We start from the raw sequence: 22,540 nt of genomic DNA, 5'->3' as shown, positions 1-22,540 counted from the left end.
AAACTATTCCACGGTAAGGAGTCATTTTATTGTTTGAAGTACATTCGAGAAAGGTAGATGATGTACATTAAGCTAGAGTACATCGGGAAGTTGAAATTATTTTATGTTTTTTTTCCATTGTTTACGGTTCTATACTTTGAACTCTTTACAATAAGTTCAGGGTTTTGTCGATTGATAGGATAGTTTTTTTTCTTCTCTTTCCTATAGAAAATGTGATTAATTTTTGTGTGAAAAGGACTTCTTTTCGTTTTTGCGTAACAGCTCTATGCTCTACTTGAGTTTCGTTTCCTTTAGCTGCTCAAGTCTTTCGTTTGTTACTTTCCGCTTTATTGATTAGTTTGTCCATGTCCATGTTGTATAATAATGTAATTTCTTACCACCTCTAATGTACTACTGTATTGAGTTTTTTTCTTCTTCCAAAAATCATTGTCAACAATGTTTCATAAATTACCGCAACGAACTCATCCCCATTCCCCAAAAACTTTCCCCGATATGAAAACGTGGCGGGGTGCTTTTTTTGCTGCTGGCTTTACACACTTTGGTTTGATGCGTTTTGTTGCTTCGATAAATGCACATATTTTCTGCTTCCATGAACGAGATTGTTTATTAAGCATTATATTGCGTTTTTCATTTTCACTGTGTATAAATGTCGAACATAAACGTTTCAAAAGCCACTGTATGTTTTGCTTTTCCGTTGCATCTCGCCACTTCTGCCTGTTTTCAACCATTTCACCGCAGTATTACGTTTTGATTGCAGCTTTTGTTTTGTCTCTTTACAAACAAATTCTGATATAGTTCTTATTTCTTTTGCTTGTCGCTTACTTTCCTTACTTCCTGCTGATCAGAAGCATAACAATCGTTTTGTTTTAAGATTTTTTTCCCGTTATTTCTTACACTATTTATATAGCTATACAAACTTACGCATACGCACATACAACGGACACTAACTGATTAATATCAGAAGCTGAGACGAATAAAGTATGTTTCAAGGACTGAAAGAAACTAGCTCAAGCTTAGGGATGGGAAAACCAATAGTAATATAACAAGCAAATCGTTCATTCATAGAGTCACATGCGCCACCAATGTACTAACGCACACATACACAAACATGCACACATACATACACACGTATGATAACCTATAAACTATTGGTATTTTTCATGGCCATTTTCATAGAGCACGTGTAATATTAAAGCTAACACGTTTCCTATTGCCATTTTCGTTTACATTAACGATCAGCCGTTACAGAAGCATCTGATCTACCTGTTGTACGCAATAGGAATGGGAATTTGTTTCACAAAAAAAAAATTAAAGATGTTTCAATAATTGCATAACTTGTACGAAATAGAGACTGTCTACTTTGGCCTTTGGGGCTCACCACGAAGGAACTGCCGATCGGTCAAACTTCAGGTTTTTTTTTCAAATCGCTTCTGGATAAAGGCTGTTAAAAATGAATCATACAAAGAGTGTGTATTTACGGTAAATTTTGTTCCGAATTTAAGACTTGCTACAGCCAGAGGAATCTTGATCCCGCGCGTGGCTAATCTAATTATCGTCTGCCGGAAAATACGGCCATGTTAATTTGAGATTTTCGCATCTGCGATGCAACAATTTAGACATTCATTAATAATGCACACATATAGGCAGATAGACACACATACACACACAGCTGGGATTCGATGTGTTCCCACACTTGGGAACAACATGCATCATGATCTGAACCACTTTTTCTAAATATCGTTTACCTAACCTTTATCTTGTTTTTTTTTTGTTGTGAATAACCTAATCTCTCAGCTCACATTCCAAATACATTCATCGCACTCATTATTGTAGATTCTAAACCGCTTCTTTTTGATTCTTATACTGAAATGTAGCCTGGTTTTATAAATACGTTCATTTACTCACTACCAACAATAAGTCTTTTGTTGTTATTTTGATAGGTAACCGCTTCTGTTTGCGTTACATGTTCAACACATCAATGTATACTTATATAGATATATCCTCCGGTGATATTTCCACACAGCGTGATATTGCATATACTGAAGTAAGGGAGTAAGGGAAGTATAAAGGTGGATATATTCAACAGTATATTTGTTATAATTATTATTGTTTAGTCATTATTCGTGTCTCGTGGATCATATTCGAACGCTTGTTTGATTGACGCAGCAGAGGATCGATCTAAATTGTCCTTCCCAGTTATGCTGTTCCCTTCTCTGATCTCTGATCATGATTGTATGAAGCGATTTTTTCCAACCCCCGGGGACATAATCTTTCCAGCACCGTTTTGCTTTGTACAATCCACATAAACCCGCTGGAATACGGGAGCAACAGCTTAAAGATTCATTTCCATTTCAGAGCGTAACGGCGGCAAAACATACACCCACCATGTGTCCTGCTTCTTCTCCTGCATTGAATGTTTCAATTCCATTCCTGTATCTTCTAAGCTAACGTCAATTCAATCTTAATACCATACACCACGTTCTTCGACTAGTACCACCACTAGAGTGTGCCGGTTCCTGTGGCTTCTAATTACTCGCCATTTCCCTCTAGACGAATATACGGCAACACAGAGAGTGGATTGTATCGCACTTTCGTTTAACATCTGTCTCGTACAGCTATCGTTACATTTCGGACAACTGTTAAAAATTGTCCAACATTAAATACGTGATATTTTCCGAATGAATTCGTGTAAGAAAGGAGACAAACGTTCTGCGGTTTCTGCGGATGGTAAAATGCTATGTATTACACGAGGTTTTGTGTGTGTGTGTGTCGAAAAGAGAATAACCTAACGATTACTATTCTGGCCAGATCTTAGCAAAATGGTTTAATTATTTCACCCTAGTACTCACATAAGATCAGTAATTGTTTTACACTGATGACTTAAAGAATGTCAAGTTATTGGAAGTTGGCAAAAAAATCAAAGATTCAATATAACCAACCAGTGGCAGAATAACGTTAGTTTAGGTCTGGAGCAACAAAACGAATCATGAGCACACTTAATACGGGATATGCTTCATTTTGCACAAAGGTAGGAGCAGTTCAAACCAAACTGCCACAAACAATACACATTGAATCATCCACTGTGGACGTCTTGTATACATTGTTTGCACATTAGCCAAGATAAAAATGTTCGCACTGGGTACAAGCATACATATTACACATTAGCACAGGCATATTTATATAACTATATAATTATATACAAAGAAATAGTGTACGTTATTTAGGGTATTGTAGGGAATTTAATTAAATGTATGTGGCAAGTATCACAATGCTTAACTTTTAAATAATGATTATATTAATATGTACTAACGTTACATTTCGTATGTGTGTATGGTTTGTTGTTGTTGATTTTTTAACGCTCGTAATGATTTTTTTTTCTTTGCTCGATTGTGGGGATTCTTGTGGGGCATGAGTGTAAAGTTGTTTTTTGTGTGTGTAATTTAGTATATGAAATAAGTTATAGTTTGTAATAATAGATAAGTTTACCATCACTCGTGCCCGATAACCATAAAATGTAAGCGCGCGATGCGCACTACGTTGTGCTAGTTTGGCATTGTTTCCGGGCTTACGGGGGGAAAAGGGCAAGTAATACAGAATACGAAACTAAAATGATGGAACCCCGGATCGTTCGGTTGCAATTGCATAAAGCGAACACTAACCCATGTCTCTCAACAGCAGCACCATCGAATTAATCAGTTGAGGGAAATTTTCGCTACGTTATCATTATGCTGCGGTACAATTTTTAGCACTGTAAACAATACTAGAAAACACACACATGCGCATATGTATGGGGGGAGGGAGGGAAACCATAAGCTCCGCGTTCGCTAGACACCTGTTACTGGCGATCGTACAGTGTATCCTCCCGTCACGAAGGTCAGTGCGATATGGTGAGCAAATTAAAATATGCTAGAAAATCCCCGAGCACCCTTCGGTGTTTCGTTCACATTCAGGCCCTTTTTGCTACGGAGGCCATCGGTATACGAGAACAAAAAAAAAATAACTAAGGAACACGATGATACACAGGCTGTACGTTACTTGTCGGTCGAACGAATCCCTCCACGAGGTCCACCGCCGCACCGATATCCGCTCCGATGGTGCTGTTGCGACTGTTGCAGGACGCATCTAACCATCTTCACTGCCGTACTACGTTGCCGTAGGGTTCTGCCGTGTCGGACTCTACGAACACTTCTGAAAGTGTCCACCGGTACCGGGCGAGGTGGGCGACTCGTCCGAGCTTCCCGGACCACCGCCACCCTTGGTGGTTCGCTCGTCGAAGTGTACCACCTGGTTGCGTTCCCTTCGTTCATCTGCCGACGACCAGCGTTCGTCACTGTCCGCCGCCGCATCCGGATCGAAGACGAGCGATCGCGGTGAGGTAGGCTCGCGAAACTTGCCACCACTCTTCATGCTACTCTTGTTACTCCTTTCCGCGACTGCCGCATCGTACTCGCTGCCACCCATTATCCGACCGTCGCCGGCATTGCTCATGTCTAGCAGCAGTTTTGACACCTTCTTGCACTTGGTCATGTGCTTCTCAGCCCGTGCCTTCTCCGTGTACGTTTTGAAGCATTTGTGACATTTGAACTTTTTCTCCACAATCTTTTTCTCCTTCATCGGCTTCAGGTTTTTCATGTGCTCGAACAGATGCTTCTTCAGTTCCTTCTTTAGCTGGAACGGTTTCTTGCAGAACAGGCAGATCGTGTAGCGTATCGTAACGTCGAGTGCGGGTGCCGTTTGGTCCGGATTGACGACTTCGATATTTTCGCATGCTTCCAGCTCCTCTAGCGATTCCGAATCTGAATCACTTTCCTGATCGAGTGCCTCCAGCTGCCGCTCAATGTCCTCCGTGCTGCCCTCGTGCTGTAGTCCCCCCGCTAGTCCACCGCCTGCGGCTCCACCTGGTGTTAAATGGCTGCCACCGCCACCACCACCGCTTGCTGTTCCACCTCCACTGGAGGTGCTCAAATTTCGTGCTGCCGTATTATCGCTCATTTTTGTTTTTTGCACCTCAAAACGGTCACCACCCTGGTTCGTTAGGTCGACACTTTCTTCCGCGCTGCTGTACGTCTGGAAAAGTAAGCGAAATCAATTAACTTCAGCACTTTAAAAGCAATCCACCATTGCCTGACTATCGGTCGCTACAAAAGCCGGTCGCAATTGTTTGTATGTGCCTTATCTTGCCCAGGTAATCGAAACGCCATCGGGTTTGCTTATCTTTTCGCGGTACAGAAGCACTTACGCCAATGGTAACTAAGTGTGACACACATGCAAAGGGCGTGGAAGGGAACGATTGAACACACTGTTCGGTACTAAAAGGTAACGCAACTAATTTAACATTCTACGCGATTAGTTAACATCAACAGAATGAAAAGTTTACACAAACCCGTTATGCCCGTGCGCTGCTATGGTCACAAGACACCTGCAAATTGGATTGCTGAAATCGAACAATTCCAATCGCCTTGTGACGCCTTTGCATACTAGATAAACATTGAAAAGATGCTGCGACATTCACCACCGAATTGTGTCGCATCAACGCGAGTCAATGCGGTCATACTTTCCCGCAGCAAAACCGGGTGCGGTGCGGTAAGGGAGGTACACAATGTTTGATGCGTGGGCTTACAGGAGTCTGAGGGTGTGTCAGATTTCCGATACCATCGTTTGCCATACGGTATTGTGACCTTAAAGTGGCGCCACCTCCACGGGACAAGAGGGATTGTGGGGGATGGTTTGTTATATCGCCAGAAAGGAGCAAAAACGCACAGACAAAACAAGGACAGCGCCCACATCCCCCTTGTGTAGGGTGCATGGATACGGTTGGAAGGCAGACGTGCGCAACTGGTCGGTTTGGTCATGTTCTGCTGGAAGCGTCCCGGAACGGCGTGAAGATGCAAAAAGGATAATTTACTTACTTGCAAGATATGGCGCAGACGGCAATGTCAGATGTATCGTCGTCCCCTTGGCGTTGACCAGTTTATTTTTTCCACTGTGTTCGTTGTGCACTCTAGGCAAACTGCGCTAATGCAGCGAATGCGACGTTGTACGTTTTTCACTTGATGATTCGCATTTCTAAATCCCGATCCGTGCCAAAAAATCTAGCAACCCGAATGCAGTAAGACGGTGGTACTGATGCCCCCTGCAGTAGCTGTCATAATTTTACTTTTTGCTTCTACACACACTCACACCTCCGTCACACATACACACAAACACGCACGCACTAGCTCGTTGTATCGCGCCGTACCAGCAGTCGGTGGAAGAATTAAGCGAAACGAGTGATTTTTGGGTTGAACCGACACTTCACTTAAATCTTTATAACAACATTAATTCTGTTATGCTATAAGTAAATAGCGTATATCAAGATTTTTGGGTAAAAAAGTAAAACAAAATCACCACCACTGACCGTTTGACACTAAACACGGCCACAGTTTTCGTTTCGGTCGTCAGGGCTATTGCACACTGTAAATTTGGTTTGCAATATGTTGTGTTTTTCTAAATTTCGAAACAATGCAATTTTGAAAAATCTTGAAAAATTCCGGTGCATAAAGTGTAGTGTTTGAGATAATTGTACTGTGTGAATTGTTACTTTTTGTGTAGGTACTGTACATTTTGTTGTACTGGACTGGTTGAAGTTACTTTATTGAATGAATATCATGATAGATCGATGTCAGAGGTTCCATATATTGTTTCTGAATACAACACATTTGTCTGTACCGTTCAATGTAAAAACGAATTGAGGAATTGTGATTTATTTTTTTGAATTATAAAAACTGAAAATCTTTTGCGAAAAGTGTTCAGCTGTGCGTCGATGTTCGAAAACAAATGTCACAACATCATTTGACGAAAATGTCAACTCAACACCTTAACGAAGCTAGTGTCAAAACCAGTTCTCTCGCTTGACGAAACTATTGTTAAAAACGTCCATAATGCATAAAATAGTTCGTAAACCTGCGAATATTAGTCATCCCTAATATTTCGTAGTATCGCGCGTTGAACAACATATTTTCGCTTCACTGGAAAGAGGCATTCGTTAACAATACAACTTCGTCAATTCGTTTCGCTTCCTTCCCGAGCAGTGATGGTGTGCTAGAGGAAAAAGTAGATCATCTCGCGAACCAGAGCGCGTTACAACACACACGGGTCGTTTCGATTACATTCTCCTCCAGCGACGGAAATTCTTCTTGGCTGGGGGGAGAAAACAGCGCAATCCGTTTACCCACGTGAAGTAACAACATTCACCATCTCCACGATTGGTGAAGTCGTAAAATGTTCGTACAGTGAGGTGGCCAAGTGTGTGCTGGTGGCAAGAAGCAAATGAACGTGGTGAAGTGTGCATCATCATGACGGGTGCCTCCGAAGAAAGTAGCGATTGAAAGAAAGTTGATTGGTTCTGCGGAAGTGCCCAGGAGGTTGCACGCCATTGAACGTGCCAGAGAAGGAAAAAGTGTGTGCACTCAATCGTCCGCGAGCGTTTGTGTGTGTGTGTGCGTGTGTTTTGAATAGCAAAAATAATAGTGGAAGTCCGTGCAAGCGAGCGTTTGTTTTCGATATAACAACGAAGTGCCACTGCCTAAGGCCAAATTAGAAGGTAGAAGAAGTTACAGCAGGCTGCTCTAATACACAATCATTGATACATCCATCGGTCGGTGGTCGCGCACTGCATTTGTACGATTCCAGTTCCTGCCAAAGTACCAGCTGGAAAATCCAGAACCAGCTAGCACACGAATGCGAATGGTAGACCGTACCGAACGCTCACCCGGTCAGTTGCCACACAAGCTGGGCATTGCACTACCACAAACCAGAGGAAACGTCGAACGGTGGCCCACCAGCAACGGCAGCATGAAATGAACAGGCAGCAATGGGTTCGCAAACGTTAAAAATCCTGCGACAGGGTGTGCTGGCCAGCTTAACCGGTGGCTGGTACTATGACGTGCATCAGAATGTCTTCTGCAATGCCGTCCATCTGTATATCTGGCTGTTTTTGTTGTTTCTTCCGTTCATCATTTATATGGTAAGTGTATGTGTAGGAGGCGGGAGAAGGGAAGAGGTAGAGAACGGTGTAGGACGAAGGGGAATCAGTGGATGGCCGTTCAAATAAGAAACCTTTTTTCTTTGCTAGACATGATTCATCGTTTTCGACGTTCAGACGTTCTCATGGCAAAAGAAACATCGACGAACAAATGATAAACATTACCTTGAGGAATGTAACGATTTATCCGGATGCAAAATTTCCCTTAGATTCCCCCCTCATCGAGGTTTTCTGTCTCACGTGATGTGTAAATATTAGGCCCAAAATGGTTACCAATTGAATGGCGTTACATCCAGAGACAGCGTTCTTGTTTGCTGATAGCTGATTTGACCTAATTAATCCCAGCGGTAGCATGTCACTGGGACACTGTAAAGGAAATAGCCGTAGCACGCACATCGCACTCCCATTCGATACGCATTTACTGTACACAGCCAGTATCGGCCTGCTATGTTAGCGTCTGTTTAGACCAGTGATCGGTTTTGTTTTCAACCTACAATATAGGTACACCGTCTTTATAATGCTCACGTAATTCTAACCTCGAACGACAGTAGCGGTTCGTGGTGGTGGGTAGATATCGAGTTCGAGGAGAAAGGGTGGAGGCCAGAGACAAAGCTTTGAGACGATGTTTCTCTGTCGATTGATTCAAGTAGATCTTACCGTCCACGAAGCGCGCTACTCGGCAGCATACAAACAGCTTCGGCTTTATCCGGCTTGCTGTATTATGCCGATAGCAAAACGCTATTACACTTGACCATGGCCTTGTTTCATAATAATGTTTTAGAGCTGCGAAAACCACGCACACATCTTCCCCCTCTAGGGGATGATAAATTAGGAACAGTGTGGTTGATGATTGGATTGAGGCAGCTTTGTTTTCATTCTTAGCCTATCATTTAAGTTCAGAAAACGCACAAGTTTGGTTTTAAGCAAAACAATTGCAGGCTAAATCAAGGAGCTTAATAAATTCCTTACATTTCAAGGATTCAAAGAAAGATAACAGGATAAAACAATGACCTGGGCAAACAATTAATTAGTTTTCTAATGTTTTTTTTTCTGTTTCTCCTACTTTGTCCGCCCGTGCCTGTACCTTGAAATTGTGTTTCAACATTGATTCGCCCTAGAGTTGTATGGCCCTTGTATCTGGCGGTCATTGTGCGACTTTCCCACCCCGGGCTGGTAAATACGCCTGTGCGCAATTAAGGGAGTAGTACATTCGGCAAGTTTTATTAAATGAATTTTTTTGTGGTTAAGCTATACTCCATTGGATACTCCAAAAGGACCGAAGTTCATGAGATACTTCTTGCCGGAAGGTTACAAGGCCGAAAAACGAAACAGGTTGTCTGGTCAGAGGTGCATTTGGTGTAACGACCGAAGGAGGTCCCCAATGATGGCCTAACAAATATGTCTTTTTTCTCATTAATTAAAGAAGAAAATTGAAACATAGTTTTTCTGTCATATATCTACTCATTTTTCTTTAAAGAACAATTGCGTAAATAATAATTTTTCACTCCAACAGAGTATATTACCCCCTTAACTCTACTAGATCCCAGGGCTTTGCTAGGACCGAGCGACTAACAGCCCTCTCGAGCAGAAATATCTTCTTCACCTTTATTTAATTTTTCTTTCCTAATTTCCTTTGGCAAAAAGCAGAGTGACAAATACACACACGACGACGACTCGTTGGAGTGTACCGTGGTGGCAATGGAAAACTGGTCCTAATTTATTAGCCAGCTGCCGGTAAAAAAAGGTTGCTGTAACCTGTCTAACGGCTACTTTTGCCTACCAGTTTTCCGGTGGTTAGTAGCCAATGCTACACGAGATGGTGCATGCACGGTGAATGGATGGAAAGCAGTAGGATATCCACAACAAATACGGTGGCCACACAGTATGGATTTGTTCGCACTTTCATTTCTTGGTGCGTTGCGGTGTGCGTCCTTGTTACTGCTGTTAGATTTGTGGCAACGTTGTGGCGAGTGAACAGATTATAAATCCTATTCCATTTAATGCCACAACAGGCTGTTGGAATAAGAAGAAATGTGCTTTCCTTGTATTAACGGATTTTTGGAGTAATTTAGCATTTTTATTTTCGAAATCCTTCAAGGAATTAAATGTGTTCGTGAATGACTCGGTTTCTAATATAATGCTGTTTGGTAGATTGTTTTTTGTTAAATATTTTCCCCCATTTTTATCTTATCAAACCGTATCGTCAAAATATAAATTCTTATCGAAAGTGGATTAGTTTACGCTTACTTTCAAATAGATAATATTCAATTTTTAATTGCTTTAATAACAAATTTTCAATCTTAAAATATCACTAAAATATTTTTCCCTCATTTTCACTTCCAGTACTTCCCGACCACCGTAGCCGTATGGAGCATTTATACCGTGCTGGTGGCGATCATCATCACGTTCTTCAAGATGGTAAATGTGGCACTTCACCGCATGTACGATCGAGCACGTACGCTCTCGGAAACGAACCTGAAAAAACCGGGAAGCGCAAATTCGAAAGCACCGCGCGAAGTGGATACGGGTATCGGAATCGGTGGTTCGGGCGATGACGAGCCCGGCATTGAAATGCAAATCCTTGGCACGGTGGAAGTGGTCGGTGGTACGCCACCGGTAAACGTATCGTCACGAACCTCGGTCGAACATCACAGCGATGAAAACAGCTACGCGAACAGTGCAATATCGATCGACTACCAAGAGGTGACCAGTACGATCGACTTAAAGGTGGACGTCCATCGAAAGAACAGCTCCGAATCTAGCGATAGTGGGCTGAGCGGTGCAGCTGCTAGTGCGGCGGGTGGTGCCGGGGGTGGTGGAACCAGTAGTGGAACCGCCGGTCTAGGAGCTGTGGTTGCATCTGCGGCTTGCAGTGATGCCTGTTTTCGGAGCGATCGCATCGCGGAAGCAAACAATGAAACACCGTTCGGTGCACCGGTCGTACGATACGGTGGACCGGTGCAAACGCACACGGCCGAAGTGTGCAGTACTGGTACGCACAAGCGTTCCCTTTCCACCCCCAATCAGGATCGGTTTTCCGAGCTGGTGCTCGAGACGGTTATGCGCGAGATGACAAGGGAGTTTGGAGATTTACCGCTAGCTGCCGGTACGAACGGTAATGGGGCTAGCAACGTAAAGGGTGACGCAGGGACGGGACCGCGAATGGCGGGTGCACAATCGAATGCTTCGCTACGGCGTCATCAGTACAAATCGAAGCGGAAACAGCGTTTCATGAACAGTCAGCTACAGCGCCAAATATCGCTCGATTCGGAAAAGCTAAACGGCAGCAACGTGTTTGCTGATGAACAAACCGACGGGGCACAGGGTGGTGGAGGGGGAGAGGTGTCCGATGGTACGCGCAATCGTCGCAGACCGGGTGGCGGAGGGAATGCTGCCGGAACCGAGGGAGGAGGAATGCAGCTGCAGCGGCACCTTAGCTCGGACGATCAAAATAACAAATCGGTTGGTTCGTTGTTTCACCATCAGCTGCATCATCATCACCACCACCACCACCATCATCATATGCTGGCATTGCAGAATCTCGAGCCGGATCTGTACATGGACCATAACTACACGAAATCGGCTGTACAGCTCGCGATAGCGGATACGGGCAGTGGGAACGATTCGTCGAACAAGATCACCTACCTGCTGCATCAAACCACACCAATAAGGCGGGATTCCAGCAGTACCATGTCGGCGTTACAGCTACCGACGATTGCAAGCAGTAGTAGTGGCCCCGTTGGTGGTTCCATCGTTGGCGGTGTGTCCGGCGACGGTGTAGGTTCGGTTGGTTTAGGAACGGGTGGCGAACGGACGGTTAGTAGAGGTGGTAACAATGCTTCCGGTAAACGACGTCGACACTCGAACACTACCAACACAACCAGCGGCAATGGCTCCGGTAGACCGATGCCACGCTCACTAACGTCCGTAAGGCGTATAAAAAGTGCCGCACTGGAAACGTGCAGTCCCGCCTCGATACCGAACCTCACACCGACACACCCGAACAGTGTGGAGGTGATCGGTGGACAGACGCTGCGCAATCCCCGGCATACGGTGTTGCCACCGCCCAGCAAGTGCTTATCGCGTAATCCGTACCTGAATCTGTTTACTAAATCAAACGAGGGAAGCAGTGGAACGGGGCTGGTGGATGTGTGTGGGGGCGGCGGTGGTTCATCCAGCTTCATGGTGGCCGGTTGTGATAGTGCTGCCTTCGAATCGGTACTACCCGGTGCAACAAACGCCGGCAGTGAACCGGTCTATCCGATCGCGGAACAGTCGGATGAAAGTACACCGGTGAAGAGTACGGCCATACGGTTGCTGGCACGTGATGAAAACACCCCGCCGGTACAGCGGTTTGATCTGCATTCCGATTCGGACGACGGTGATGGGCTGGAGGATGAGGACGATGAAGATGAAGGGGAGGACGAAGGTGACGAGGACGAGGAGGAGGAGGAAGATGAAGAAGATGATGATGCTGAAGGACACGAAGGAAATAACGATCGTGTGGTTCGAGAGGATCGAGAGGATTGTGTGAGTCGACCGGAGGAAAGAACGAATCAGAGGGAAGGAGACAATTATTATGCAGCGGAAGAACTGAAACAGAACGAACGAATAGGTGATAGTGAAGAGGATCTCACATTGCACGATCAGTTAAGGCGATTGCATCACCAGCAGCAACAGCAGCAACAGCAAAGAGTACCAGAAACGGAACCGGTTGAGGGTGGCCGTGTTGTTGAGGAAGCAGCTGCTGGTGTCGAATCGGATATGGAACATCCCGACAGTGGGCTTCAGTCGACCGATTCCGATACGGAAACGAATGCCGGTTCACGATCTCCGTTGCTGGAACCGCGTACACATCGAACGAATTCCGAGCAGCAGGTCGGTACGGCCACGATTGTAGAAGCGAAAAATCCTGCCTGCTGTGCCATAGTGCCTCCGAAAATGATTGGCAGCGAGGTAAAGAAGACGTCCTCGAGTCCAACGATCAGCTGTAGCGATAGTAGTACCACCATGCACCACGTACACCATCATCACATATTGCGTCCGCCGCTCAAAGCGTTCGAAGAAACTGGATGCCTTTCGTCGAGCGATTGGGAGCAGGCGAGTGCTAGTTCGAAAGATCTACTAATTGCCAAGGATCACGGTGCCACACCGAAGGATGGAATCGGTGGGACGGCACTGAAGAAGATCGTTACCGGAAGTGAATCGGATCCACAAATTCCTGGCTCGAGTGGTGCAACGGCAAAACCGAAAGCAAAAGATGAAATAAATCAATCAGCCAGTTCTTCAACCGCAGCGGAGACGTCAAACGGATCATCGCTGTCGGTGACACAGCTACAGCACCAGCAGCGAAACTTAGGAGCCATACCGAAAACATCACCACCGGGCCGTAGTGCTAGCGTGCGTCGATTAAGCGTGGAGGAAAATTATCCCAGCACGAGCAGCAAAATCTACAACCGGTCACTTTCCCAGCGGTTGCTAGCGGAACGGATACCGGAAAACTCAACTGCCGCACCACTGATAACGTTTCTCAACTACCGTTCGGATGTGCCAATTCCTCCGATCTATCTACCAGGGAACAGTGCCCTGTCCGAGCAGCAAACGGCTAGCTTCACCTTTCGTCGACCAGCGCCACTTCCAGCACGTCCGTACCGCCAGCTAAACTGTCGTTTGCGAATGCTTAAATCGGACGGAGGTGGAAATGATGGCGGTGGACCCGGAACATCATCGATGACACAGGCCCCGGGTGTATCGTCTTCGTCCGGTGCCGGTTCTACCGGAACGGCGAGCGATTATTGGCGTGATGATGATAATAACAACTGTAACTACTGTCTCGATGCGCTAGAAAATCCCCAAACGCGTTTGCAATCGATTGCATCGACGTCGACGGCTTCCGGTGCAGGAAGTAGTTTTGCTGCTGGGTACTCTGGCGGTGCGCGCAGTATCTGTCACGATGCACTGATGCCGGGTGCCGTCGGAGAGGTGCCTTTAAATTTCTACGTCACGGACGATTCAGACCGATGGTTGCGGTGTGCGGCGAATGTGATAAAGGAACGGTTCGGTGCGTTAAACCATCATCTGCACGCGAACCCGTACATACATCACCATCTGCATCATCATCGCACGATCAGCATCAGTGGTCCGTCGACGAGTGGAACGACGGGCAGTGTGATCGGTGGAATTGGAAGTGGTGCCGGCGGTAGCAGTGGAATGGCTTCGGGTGGACCAACGGTTGGGACAATTTCGTCTGCGGGTGATGATTTTAATACCGCTTCGATTAATTCGGGAAGCGGTATTGTGGACAAAACGATCGTCGCCTCAACGGATTGCAGTTTGTCGCGTGCGCAAAGCACGATCGATGTGGTGCCACATTCGATGTTTGGTGAGTCGGGACCAAAGGTGCGTCCGAAGCGGTACTACAAGCTATCGTTACGATTTCTGTGCTTCCGGGAGCATCTGAACATATCGATGAATCGGTTGCAGCTGTTGGCACTGTTCGATCGTGATACGAGCTGGGCCCAGGTGGTGCTAGCGATCGCACTTTGTACGCTCGTTTCGCTGCTGGGATCGCTGGTGCTGTATCTGAAGTTTTACGAAGATTTGTACGCGTTCCTGTTTTGCTTCGTTATTGCCGGGAGTCAGTATTCGCTGCTGAAGAGTGTACAGCCGGATGCGGCTTCACCGATTCATGGGTTTAACAAAACCGTCACGTATTCGCGCCCAATCTACTTTTGTCTTTGCTGCGGGTTGCTGTTGGGTGTGCATCAGTTACTGCGCGAGTACCAACTTGGGTTGACGCACGACAGTGTGTCGATTGTGCTGTTTGGCTTTTCGATCTCGATCGTTGCGTTCCTGCAGTCGGCTCAAACTATACTGGCGGCGGTGATACTGTCGTTTCCGTTACTGTTCAGTCTGGGACTGTTTCCGCAGATAAATACCTTCACCATGTACTTTCTGGAGCAGGTCGATATGCATCTGTTCGGTAGCAATGCATCGTGCAGCTTGCTTGCTTCGTTTCTATCTGTAGTGCGATCGGTTGTCGCCTGTACGTTGCTGTTCGGGCTAGTCTATGGAGCGCTCTCCGAAACTGGAACTCAGCACGTCCTGTTCTCGATGTATTGTGCGTTCCTGGTGACGGTATCGTACCATCTGTCGCGTTGTGCGAGCGATTACACTTATATCTGGGCGGTAATCAAATCAAGTTTGCTTACGCACTCGGATTACGACGATTCATCGAGCAAGGAAGATTCGAAAATATCATCCGACTCGTGCGAAGATGGAAAGGAGGATGGGCAACGGGCTTCGAGTGGTGATGGGGGTGGTGACGGTTCGGCCCGTTCGACCGATGAGATGAATCGTGATTTCGATGAAGAAGCGGGCCGTGATGCAGCGGCGAAAGAGCTGGATGATCCATTGCCACGCAAGCTGCAGGATACGGTAACGGGACGGCTAAAGAATGATGCCGTCGTGTGCGTGGTACTGTCGTTGGCCATGTTTAGCTTGCACTGCAGTACGGTGTTCACGGTACTGCAGCCCGAAATCAATCACGTGCTGCATACGGGTGCCTGCATTCTTGGTTTTCTGATGCATTACATTGTGCCACAGTTGCGCAAACATCTGCCATGGTTGTGCATCGCAAAACCTATACTAAAACCGGAAGAGTTTGGCCTATTCGAGGTGCACAAGCTGTCGAAGATCATGTGGTTCGAGACGATGTACGTGGTGCTGTGCTTCTTCGAGCGTAATATACTCTATCCGCTCATCTTCATCAGCGCACTGACCGCGGACTGTGGCCAGATTGCGGAAAAGTTTGGTCTCACCTTCGGTACGATCCTGATCGTAATGTGCAGTTTGAAATGTAAGTACGATCTTGGGAATTTTTTAACGAATTTATGAAGTGTATTAATTGATCGTAATGTGCTTCTTTTCCATTCACTTTCTGATAGGTGTTCGTAACGCTTACTCTGACACTGGCAGCCAGTACATTATACTCATATTTACGGTGCTCTTCTTTCGGCTGGACTACAAACTGTCGAGCGAAACGTTCCTGTTGGACTATTTTCTCATTTCCATCATCTATCGTAAGATTGCGGAATTTTTGCTGAAGGTAAGTAAATATATTTCTGTAACTTTGTTGACATATGGCTAATGTTCGCCCTTTTTTCCTTTTCCTTTTAGCTACAATTTGTAGTTACCTACATTGCACCGTGGCAAATAACGTGGGGCTCAGCGTTTCACGCTTTTGCGCAACCGTTCAGTGTGCCACACTCAGCAATGCTGTTTCTACAGACGGCAATCAGTGCAATCCTATCGACACCTCTCAATCCATTCCTTGGTAAGGCATCGATGGCATCTGCTTTTTTGTACACGTTTTAAATACCTCTTTTTTTCTATCAACCTGCAGGAAGTGCCATATTTCTCACCTCTTACGTACGTCCGATTAAATTCTGGGAGCGTGATTACAATACTCGTCGCATCGATCACTCGAACACACGGTTGAGTTCGCAGCTCGAGCGTGACCTCGGTGCTGATGATAACAATTTAAACAGTATATTCTACGAACACCTGACACGATCGCTGCAACACTCACTCTGTGGCGATCTGTTGATGGGTCGCTGGGGAAACGTTAGCCAGGGAGATTGCTTCGGTAAGTTTGCCATTTTAAGTTGGCGAATGCATGCCCAACACTCACCGATGGTTGATTGTTCGTTTTCTGCTTTCAGTGCTTGCCTCTGACTATTTAAACTGCCTTGTACACATAATCGAGCTCGGCAATGGGCTGTGTACATTTCAAATGCGTGGTCTCGAATTTCGGGGCACCTACTGCCAGCAGCGGGAAGTGGAAGCAATCTCGGAGGAGGTGGAAGATAATATTGGTAGGTTTGCGCGAATGAAGTGTTATTTTGATGGAACTTTTATAACCCCCTTACTTCTGTCCACTTACCAGGATGCTGTTGCTGTGCGATCGGTCATTTGCCACGCATGTTAAGTGCCAACGCAATGTTTACGACACGCTGGTTAGCTTGGCAGGTGATGGCGTCGAAGTACGTGCTGGAGGGTTACTCCATTTCGGATAATTCGGCTACCGCTACTATGCAGGTGTTTGAGTTTCGCAAGGTGCTCATATCGTACTATGTAAAGGTGAGTTTCATACAGCGTAATGGAACGTATTGGAGGAATGCATTTTGTAACCGATCGTATCTTGTGCAGAGCATCATCTATTACACGCTACGATCGCCAAAGCTGATGAGCTGGCTCCAGTCGCAGGCAATTGAGGAAGCGCTCGAACACACCACCGACCGCCAGTTTGTGGATTTGGATCCCGTGTTTAACATCAATCTGGATGACGATTACGATTCCCGCGTTGCTGGCATTACGCGCAGCAGCTTCTGGTGCGTGTACGGCGAATGGATACAGTTTTGTAGCGACAAAAAGCGCCAACAGCTGCAGGCGGCTCTTAATGAGCGCACACCAAGGAAAACGGCGGGTGTGGCCAGAGGTGGTACTGCAACCGGTACTGCTTCTGCCACTGGTGACAGTGCAGGTGGTAACTGTTTCGTATCTTCATCATCCAATGCTAACGTAACCAAAGCAGATAGTGGTAGCGGTGTGCTTAAGGATGGGAAAGCATCTTCAGATGGAACTGCCGCCACTAATACTGGATCAACTGTATTGGATGGTTGGGTGGAAGCAGGATCAACAGATGTTGGTACGAATAAGGCGGAATGTGGGGAATCTAGTGGAACCAATGGCAACAACGGGCCAGCAGGTACGTCCTCGAATGGAGCATCTAGCGGTTCACATGCGAACGGTGCGAGCACCTCGAATAATGGATCGAACGGTTCTGCGAACGGAGCGGCCTTTTTCAAATCGGTAAGACGCGTGCAATTTCTTTTTGGTTTCCATATTAAATGTACTTTTGTTTTACTCTGATAGACTCGTGATTCATTGGTGACCTCGCTGTGCATGTCGTTGGCACTGTTGGCCCGAAGAACGCTTGCAACCGCCAGCCACAGTTCATCGTGTGGTGTGGAATTCTTTCTCCATGGATTGCACGCACTGTTTAAGGGCGATTTCCGGATCACTTGTCCCCGGGACGAGTGGGTGTTTGCCGATATGGAGCTGCTTCATGGTGTTGTTGCACCGGCCGTCCGAATGTCGCTAAAGCTTCACCAGGATCACTTTCTCTGTCCGGACGAGTACGATGATTACACCAATCTGTACAATGCGATCGATTTCCACACCAAGGAACTGGTGATATCGCACGAAGCAGATCCATTGTGGCGTAATGCGGTACTGCGCGGTACACCCAATTTGCTCGCCCTCCGTCACGTCATGGACGACGGTTCGGATGAGTATCGGGTGATAAGGCTGACGAAGCGATTTCTCACCTTTCGCGTAATCAAGCTGAACCGGGAATGTGTGCGCGGATTGTGGGCTGGCCAACAGCAGGAACTTATCTATCTGCGCAATCGCAATCCCGAGCGTGGCAGCATACAGAATGCAAAGCAGGCGCTACGTAACATCATCAACTCGTCGTGCGATCAACCGATCGGCTATCCGATCTACGTTTCACCGCTGACGACGTCGTACGCGGAAACAAATGCACAGCTTTGTCGCATAATCGGGGGTGAAATAACGCTAGAAAAAATTCATTCCATGTTGATCCGCACGTGGAAACGCATCCGGCAACGTTGTCGTGAAGGTTGCAGCAGCGGCAGTGCCATTATCGAGGGCGAAATGACCGAAATGCAGGGTGTGTACTGTAACACGCCGACGCCAAACAATACACTTTCCGGCACGGCCGGTACGCTGTCGTACGGCAGCCAAAACATGTCCATCTCGGGTGCGGTGGCGAATCGGGGCAGTATGGCGAGTATTAACAAACCGACCAGCTCGACACTGTTGGCCGGGTTTTTGATACGCGAGCGGGACGCCGAGCGAGAAGCCATGGCAATGGGTACGACGGGTGTGCGCGAACGAAGCACGATCGCTAAGCGGAACGTTGGCAGCACGAGTAAGGATCGGATCGATTGGGGCGCACTGCAGATAAACAAGCGAGATTCATTCCGTGAGGTGTTGGCGGAAGCTGTGGCAGCTGCGGCAGGTGGTGCCGGTGGCAGCGGTAACGATAGTTCGGTCGGTGCGGATGACGAAAGTCAGAGTACGGCTGGCGGTAGTCCCAATGCGACGTTGAAGCAGCAGGGAAGTGTCGAATCGTCGTCGGGTCTCGCTAGTGGCTACATCCACAAGGCGAACGTTCCTTCATCGATGCTCTCTAGCGGTGGTCCTGGATTTAGCTCGGCCCTTGCAAGCGGTGGCAGTGGGGTAGCGGCCGGTAGTCGCATTCCGGGAGTCCCCGGTACGTTGACGTTTACTCTCTCGCCACCGGACGATTCAGCTTACTCGTTGTTTGTGATGGCTGAAGGACAGTCGGACGAACCGAAACCCGGCATTCAGTGGCTACATTCACCGCCAACGATTGGACTGAACAAGAAAGTAATCATTGTGGATGCGTCACAGGTAAGTAGTGTCTATCCGTGCGCTAGTACACGAAGCAGGTTAACGTGTAAACAATTTTGTTTTGTTTTAGATTTATGATTGTTTAGATCTCGGGCGTCGAATCGATGTAACCTGGCCGAATGAACAATTTCGGTCGAGTGGAGGTCGCTCATCGTGGAAAGATTGGACCCCACAGGAAGGTATGGTGGGCAATGTCGTTCACTATTGGCAACCGAACCATCCCGATCATCATTTCCGCTCGAACGTGAATCGCACCATTCTGTTAGTGAAGATTGGCGAACGACATGTACCGATCGGTGAAAAGGGCATAAAGGAGTACAATACAATCGGGTTGGTTGCCACCGATGCTCTCCCAACTGTCGTTAAGATTGATGAGTCTGCCAGTGTAGCGCCGGGACGGCAAAATTCCCTCGAAACGGGAGAGTTTGTTGTACCGTCTGCGGAATCAACAACAACGGCGGCGAACGATCACGCCTCCATTGGGCCGAATGATGTGCAATCAAATTTGGGTGAGGCACACGTTACTTCCACCTCATGTGAACCAACGAATCAGAGTGTTATTGAAACTCAACCAAAGGGAGAATTAGATAGTACGGAACGGGAGTCATTATCAGCGGATGCATCGCTTACGAAAAAGTAACTGCACTGAAACGGACGAACAACACACGCATTCGCTGTAACTCGACGCTCGCGAAAGACATCACATGTGTTAATTGTGCAGCTTCAACTACTGGTCCTATGGTCTGTTGTGGGTGTTTGGTAAGTTGTGGCACAAGCTACAGTAATATTGTAAATAGCTATTTTCATCATCGCCTTATTCATGTTATAGTTGAATTGTAACGAACCATGGTTTTGCATCGAAATGCTTTTGTCTGTTGGGATTTTCATTGCCAAAAACAAAAAAACGAACAGTTGTAATAGTGTTCCTTATATTGGAACATACCGTTTTTTCCGCTGGATTGCAACAGCACACCGTTAGGTACTGTTCCGGGTATGGTAGCGAAAATGCAACGGAAGAAAGCAGTATCTGTTAGGATAGCAGTCTTGAAGAAAAAGAGTAACGCTGAATGAGGAATGGAATGTTGAAACGAATATCCCATAGCGATTTGCTTGTGAGAATTAGGTTCCTACCTAAATGTAAACCGTTACATATGCAAAACCGATATCGAGTGAGTCAAGTGCGTTGTGTGAAATGTGTTTTTTTTTTCGTTTTGCCACCGTTTGCTAAACTGTTTTCAGTATTGCTACGCTTTAGCTACAAATTTTTTCGTTGTGAACGATTCACAAACCTCGTCACTTGTTTTAAATGCAATATCAGTGTTTTCTTGTTCTTTTAATTTGTCATTACGTTAACTATTTTTGAAACGCACAGCAATAGTTTCAAAACGAAATATTCTATTCAATCTGTTTGCCGGTTTATGATAGGCATTTTGTTCTAACTATCCGGATGTGTATTACAAGCGTCACCAGTAGTTGTTGCAGGCAATCCCCTCTGTTCTTTTTGTGTTGTTGTAAAATTTTAAATTTTTAGCAAATTTATATTAAACACATATTGCTTCAGTACGACGCAAGGTTTTTAAACGACTTTTCTTTTACTAGCTAGCAAAAAACAAAAACAACAAAATAAATGAAGCAAAAATCGGAAAGCGCAGGGAAGAAGGTAGACATGAGTTTTGAATGGCCCTCATAATCATTGTATTAGTACGAATCGATAAATCCGTTGCGATCAATGGAACTGCGCATAGAGCGATAAAGAAAATCTCCCTCTCCCAACAAAGTGGAATCGAAAACATAAACAAAAAACAAACAGACAACTACAAGGGATCGCGATGAAATGTGATAATTAACATTTAAGTGAAGAAATCATATATCGTGTAACATAGATAAAAGATGGATCGCTTGCCTCTATTACGCTTTAGGGATGGTTTTAAGGATTGTAAAAAAAGAAAACAAAACAAAAAACTAGATAGGACCAGGATTACAAAAATAAGCGGATGCGTAAAAAATCATACGAAGGATTTAAATAGTAAAAACGAAACATGATACATGGAACTAACCAACAAATGCTATCGACACGTTTACTCGTTATACCGAAAATAAAATCGTTGAATTATTACGTAGAACACGAATTAATGTTTACGCAACCATCAGAAAAGCAAGACATAGTAAAATCAGCATCCTTATTGCTGCGTGACGAGTATATAAAATACGCCCTTTGGCTGAAATTAGGCAGTCACGTCATTTCAGTAAATGGAAGCCAATACTGAAGAATGCTTACATCCTAATTTACGATATCCACGTTCGTTCGGTGAATTGACGAAGATTGTTTTTAGGGGTAGTTAGTTAATTACTTTACACCGATCATCAATGGGTTGGGAATGGGAAGCGAAAACGTGGATGGTTCCCGCGGTATATTGTTATCACAATACGGAGCTATTGTTTCCAAAGGGTGTTATTAGAATCAAAACGCAGTGAGCGTGTGTGTGAGAGAGAGAGAAAGCGAGAGAGAGAAAAGATATAATACTGTTTTTACTGTCTACTAGAACATGTTGATTTGTTCCATACTATTTCGCTTTTGTATGTATATATCGGTTTAATTAGGGATGAAACGAATTGGATAAAAGGGATAAGGAGAAACAGATCGAGAAGCTACATCGAGAAAGCACACTTACCGCAAAGAGACAAATAATGAATGCTCTTATCACACGGCTACTATCTAACGATCGTGATAGTGTTAAAACCAAACAAACAAACAAAAAAACACACACACAAGAACGAAACGTGTGGAGCCTGAATCTTGGATAAGATGGGTAGTATTTTTTTTTCTGTTACAATTGTAATCAAACTCGCTCTTGGAAATCTAGAACGGATTCACAAGTTATGCCTTTTTTTAACAAAACAAAAATAAAAACAACAAATTTTTCAAACGTACAGAGTTAGAGATGCGTGAGATGTCGAGCAGCATGAGCTTAGCTGCCTTTAAAGCAATCGAAT

General features: G+C 45.6%; 2 protein-coding genes across 3 annotated transcripts; one reads left to right on the top strand and one right to left on the bottom strand.

Annotated features, from left to right (window-relative positions):
* Positions 1–6: 6 nt before the first annotated feature.
* LOC125765342 (uncharacterized) lies at positions 7–6,437 on the bottom strand. The gene is made up of 2 exons (XM_049430365.1): positions 5,910–6,437; positions 7–5,067 (listed from the first exon to the last, which is right to left on the bottom strand). The coding sequence occupies exon 2, from the start codon at positions 4,990–4,992 to the stop codon at positions 4,177–4,179; it is 816 nt and encodes a 271-aa protein (XP_049286322.1). The 5' UTR covers positions 4,993–5,067; positions 5,910–6,437; the 3' UTR covers positions 7–4,176.
* Positions 6,438–6,874: 437 nt separating this feature from the next.
* On the top strand, positions 6,875–22,477 carry LOC125765281 (protein pecanex). Of its 2 annotated transcripts, XR_007418534.1 has the most exons (11): positions 6,875–8,005; positions 10,367–15,881; positions 15,970–16,130; positions 16,202–16,358; positions 16,428–16,670; positions 16,747–16,899; positions 16,971–17,164; positions 17,234–17,896; positions 17,960–19,546; positions 19,617–20,305; positions 20,376–22,477. XR_007418534.1 is itself a non-coding variant. In XM_049430229.1 (10 exons), the coding sequence occupies exons 1-10, from the start codon at positions 7,853–7,855 to the stop codon at positions 20,184–20,186; spliced, it is 9,396 nt and encodes a 3,131-aa protein (XP_049286186.1). In that variant the 5' UTR covers positions 6,875–7,852; the 3' UTR covers positions 20,187–22,477. The 2 variants fall into 2 exon arrangements, 1 of the variants encoding a protein (XP_049286186.1); XM_049430229.1 differs by having other exon boundaries at positions 19,617–22,477.
* The last annotated feature ends 63 nt before the right edge of the window (positions 22,478–22,540 follow it).

The sequence above is a fragment of the Anopheles funestus genome, chromosome 2RL (assembly GCF_943734845.2).
Source record: "Anopheles funestus chromosome 2RL, idAnoFuneDA-416_04, whole genome shotgun sequence".
NCBI lineage: Eukaryota > Metazoa > Arthropoda > Insecta > Diptera > Culicidae > Anopheles > Anopheles funestus.
Note: the sequence above shows the minus strand (reverse complement) of the source record. Positions and strands in the feature narration are given on the sequence as shown.

Bases quoted from the DNA above. Each gene is read 5' to 3' on its own strand.
- LOC125765281 (XM_049430229.1), top strand. From the start codon at position 7,853: ATGGGTTCGCAAACGTTAAAAATCCTGCGACAGGGTGTGCTGGCCAGC. The intron at 8,006-10,366 runs GTAAGTGTATGT...TTTCACTTCCAG, and splicing joins TTCCGTTCATCATTTATATG to TACTTCCCGACCACCGTAGC. The intron at 17,897-17,959 runs GTAAGACGCGTG...TTACTCTGATAG, and splicing joins GAGCGGCCTTTTTCAAATCG to ACTCGTGATTCATTGGTGAC.
- LOC125765342 (XM_049430365.1), bottom strand. From the start codon at position 4,992: ATGAGCGATAATACGGCAGCACGAAATTTGAGCACCTCCAGTGGAGGT.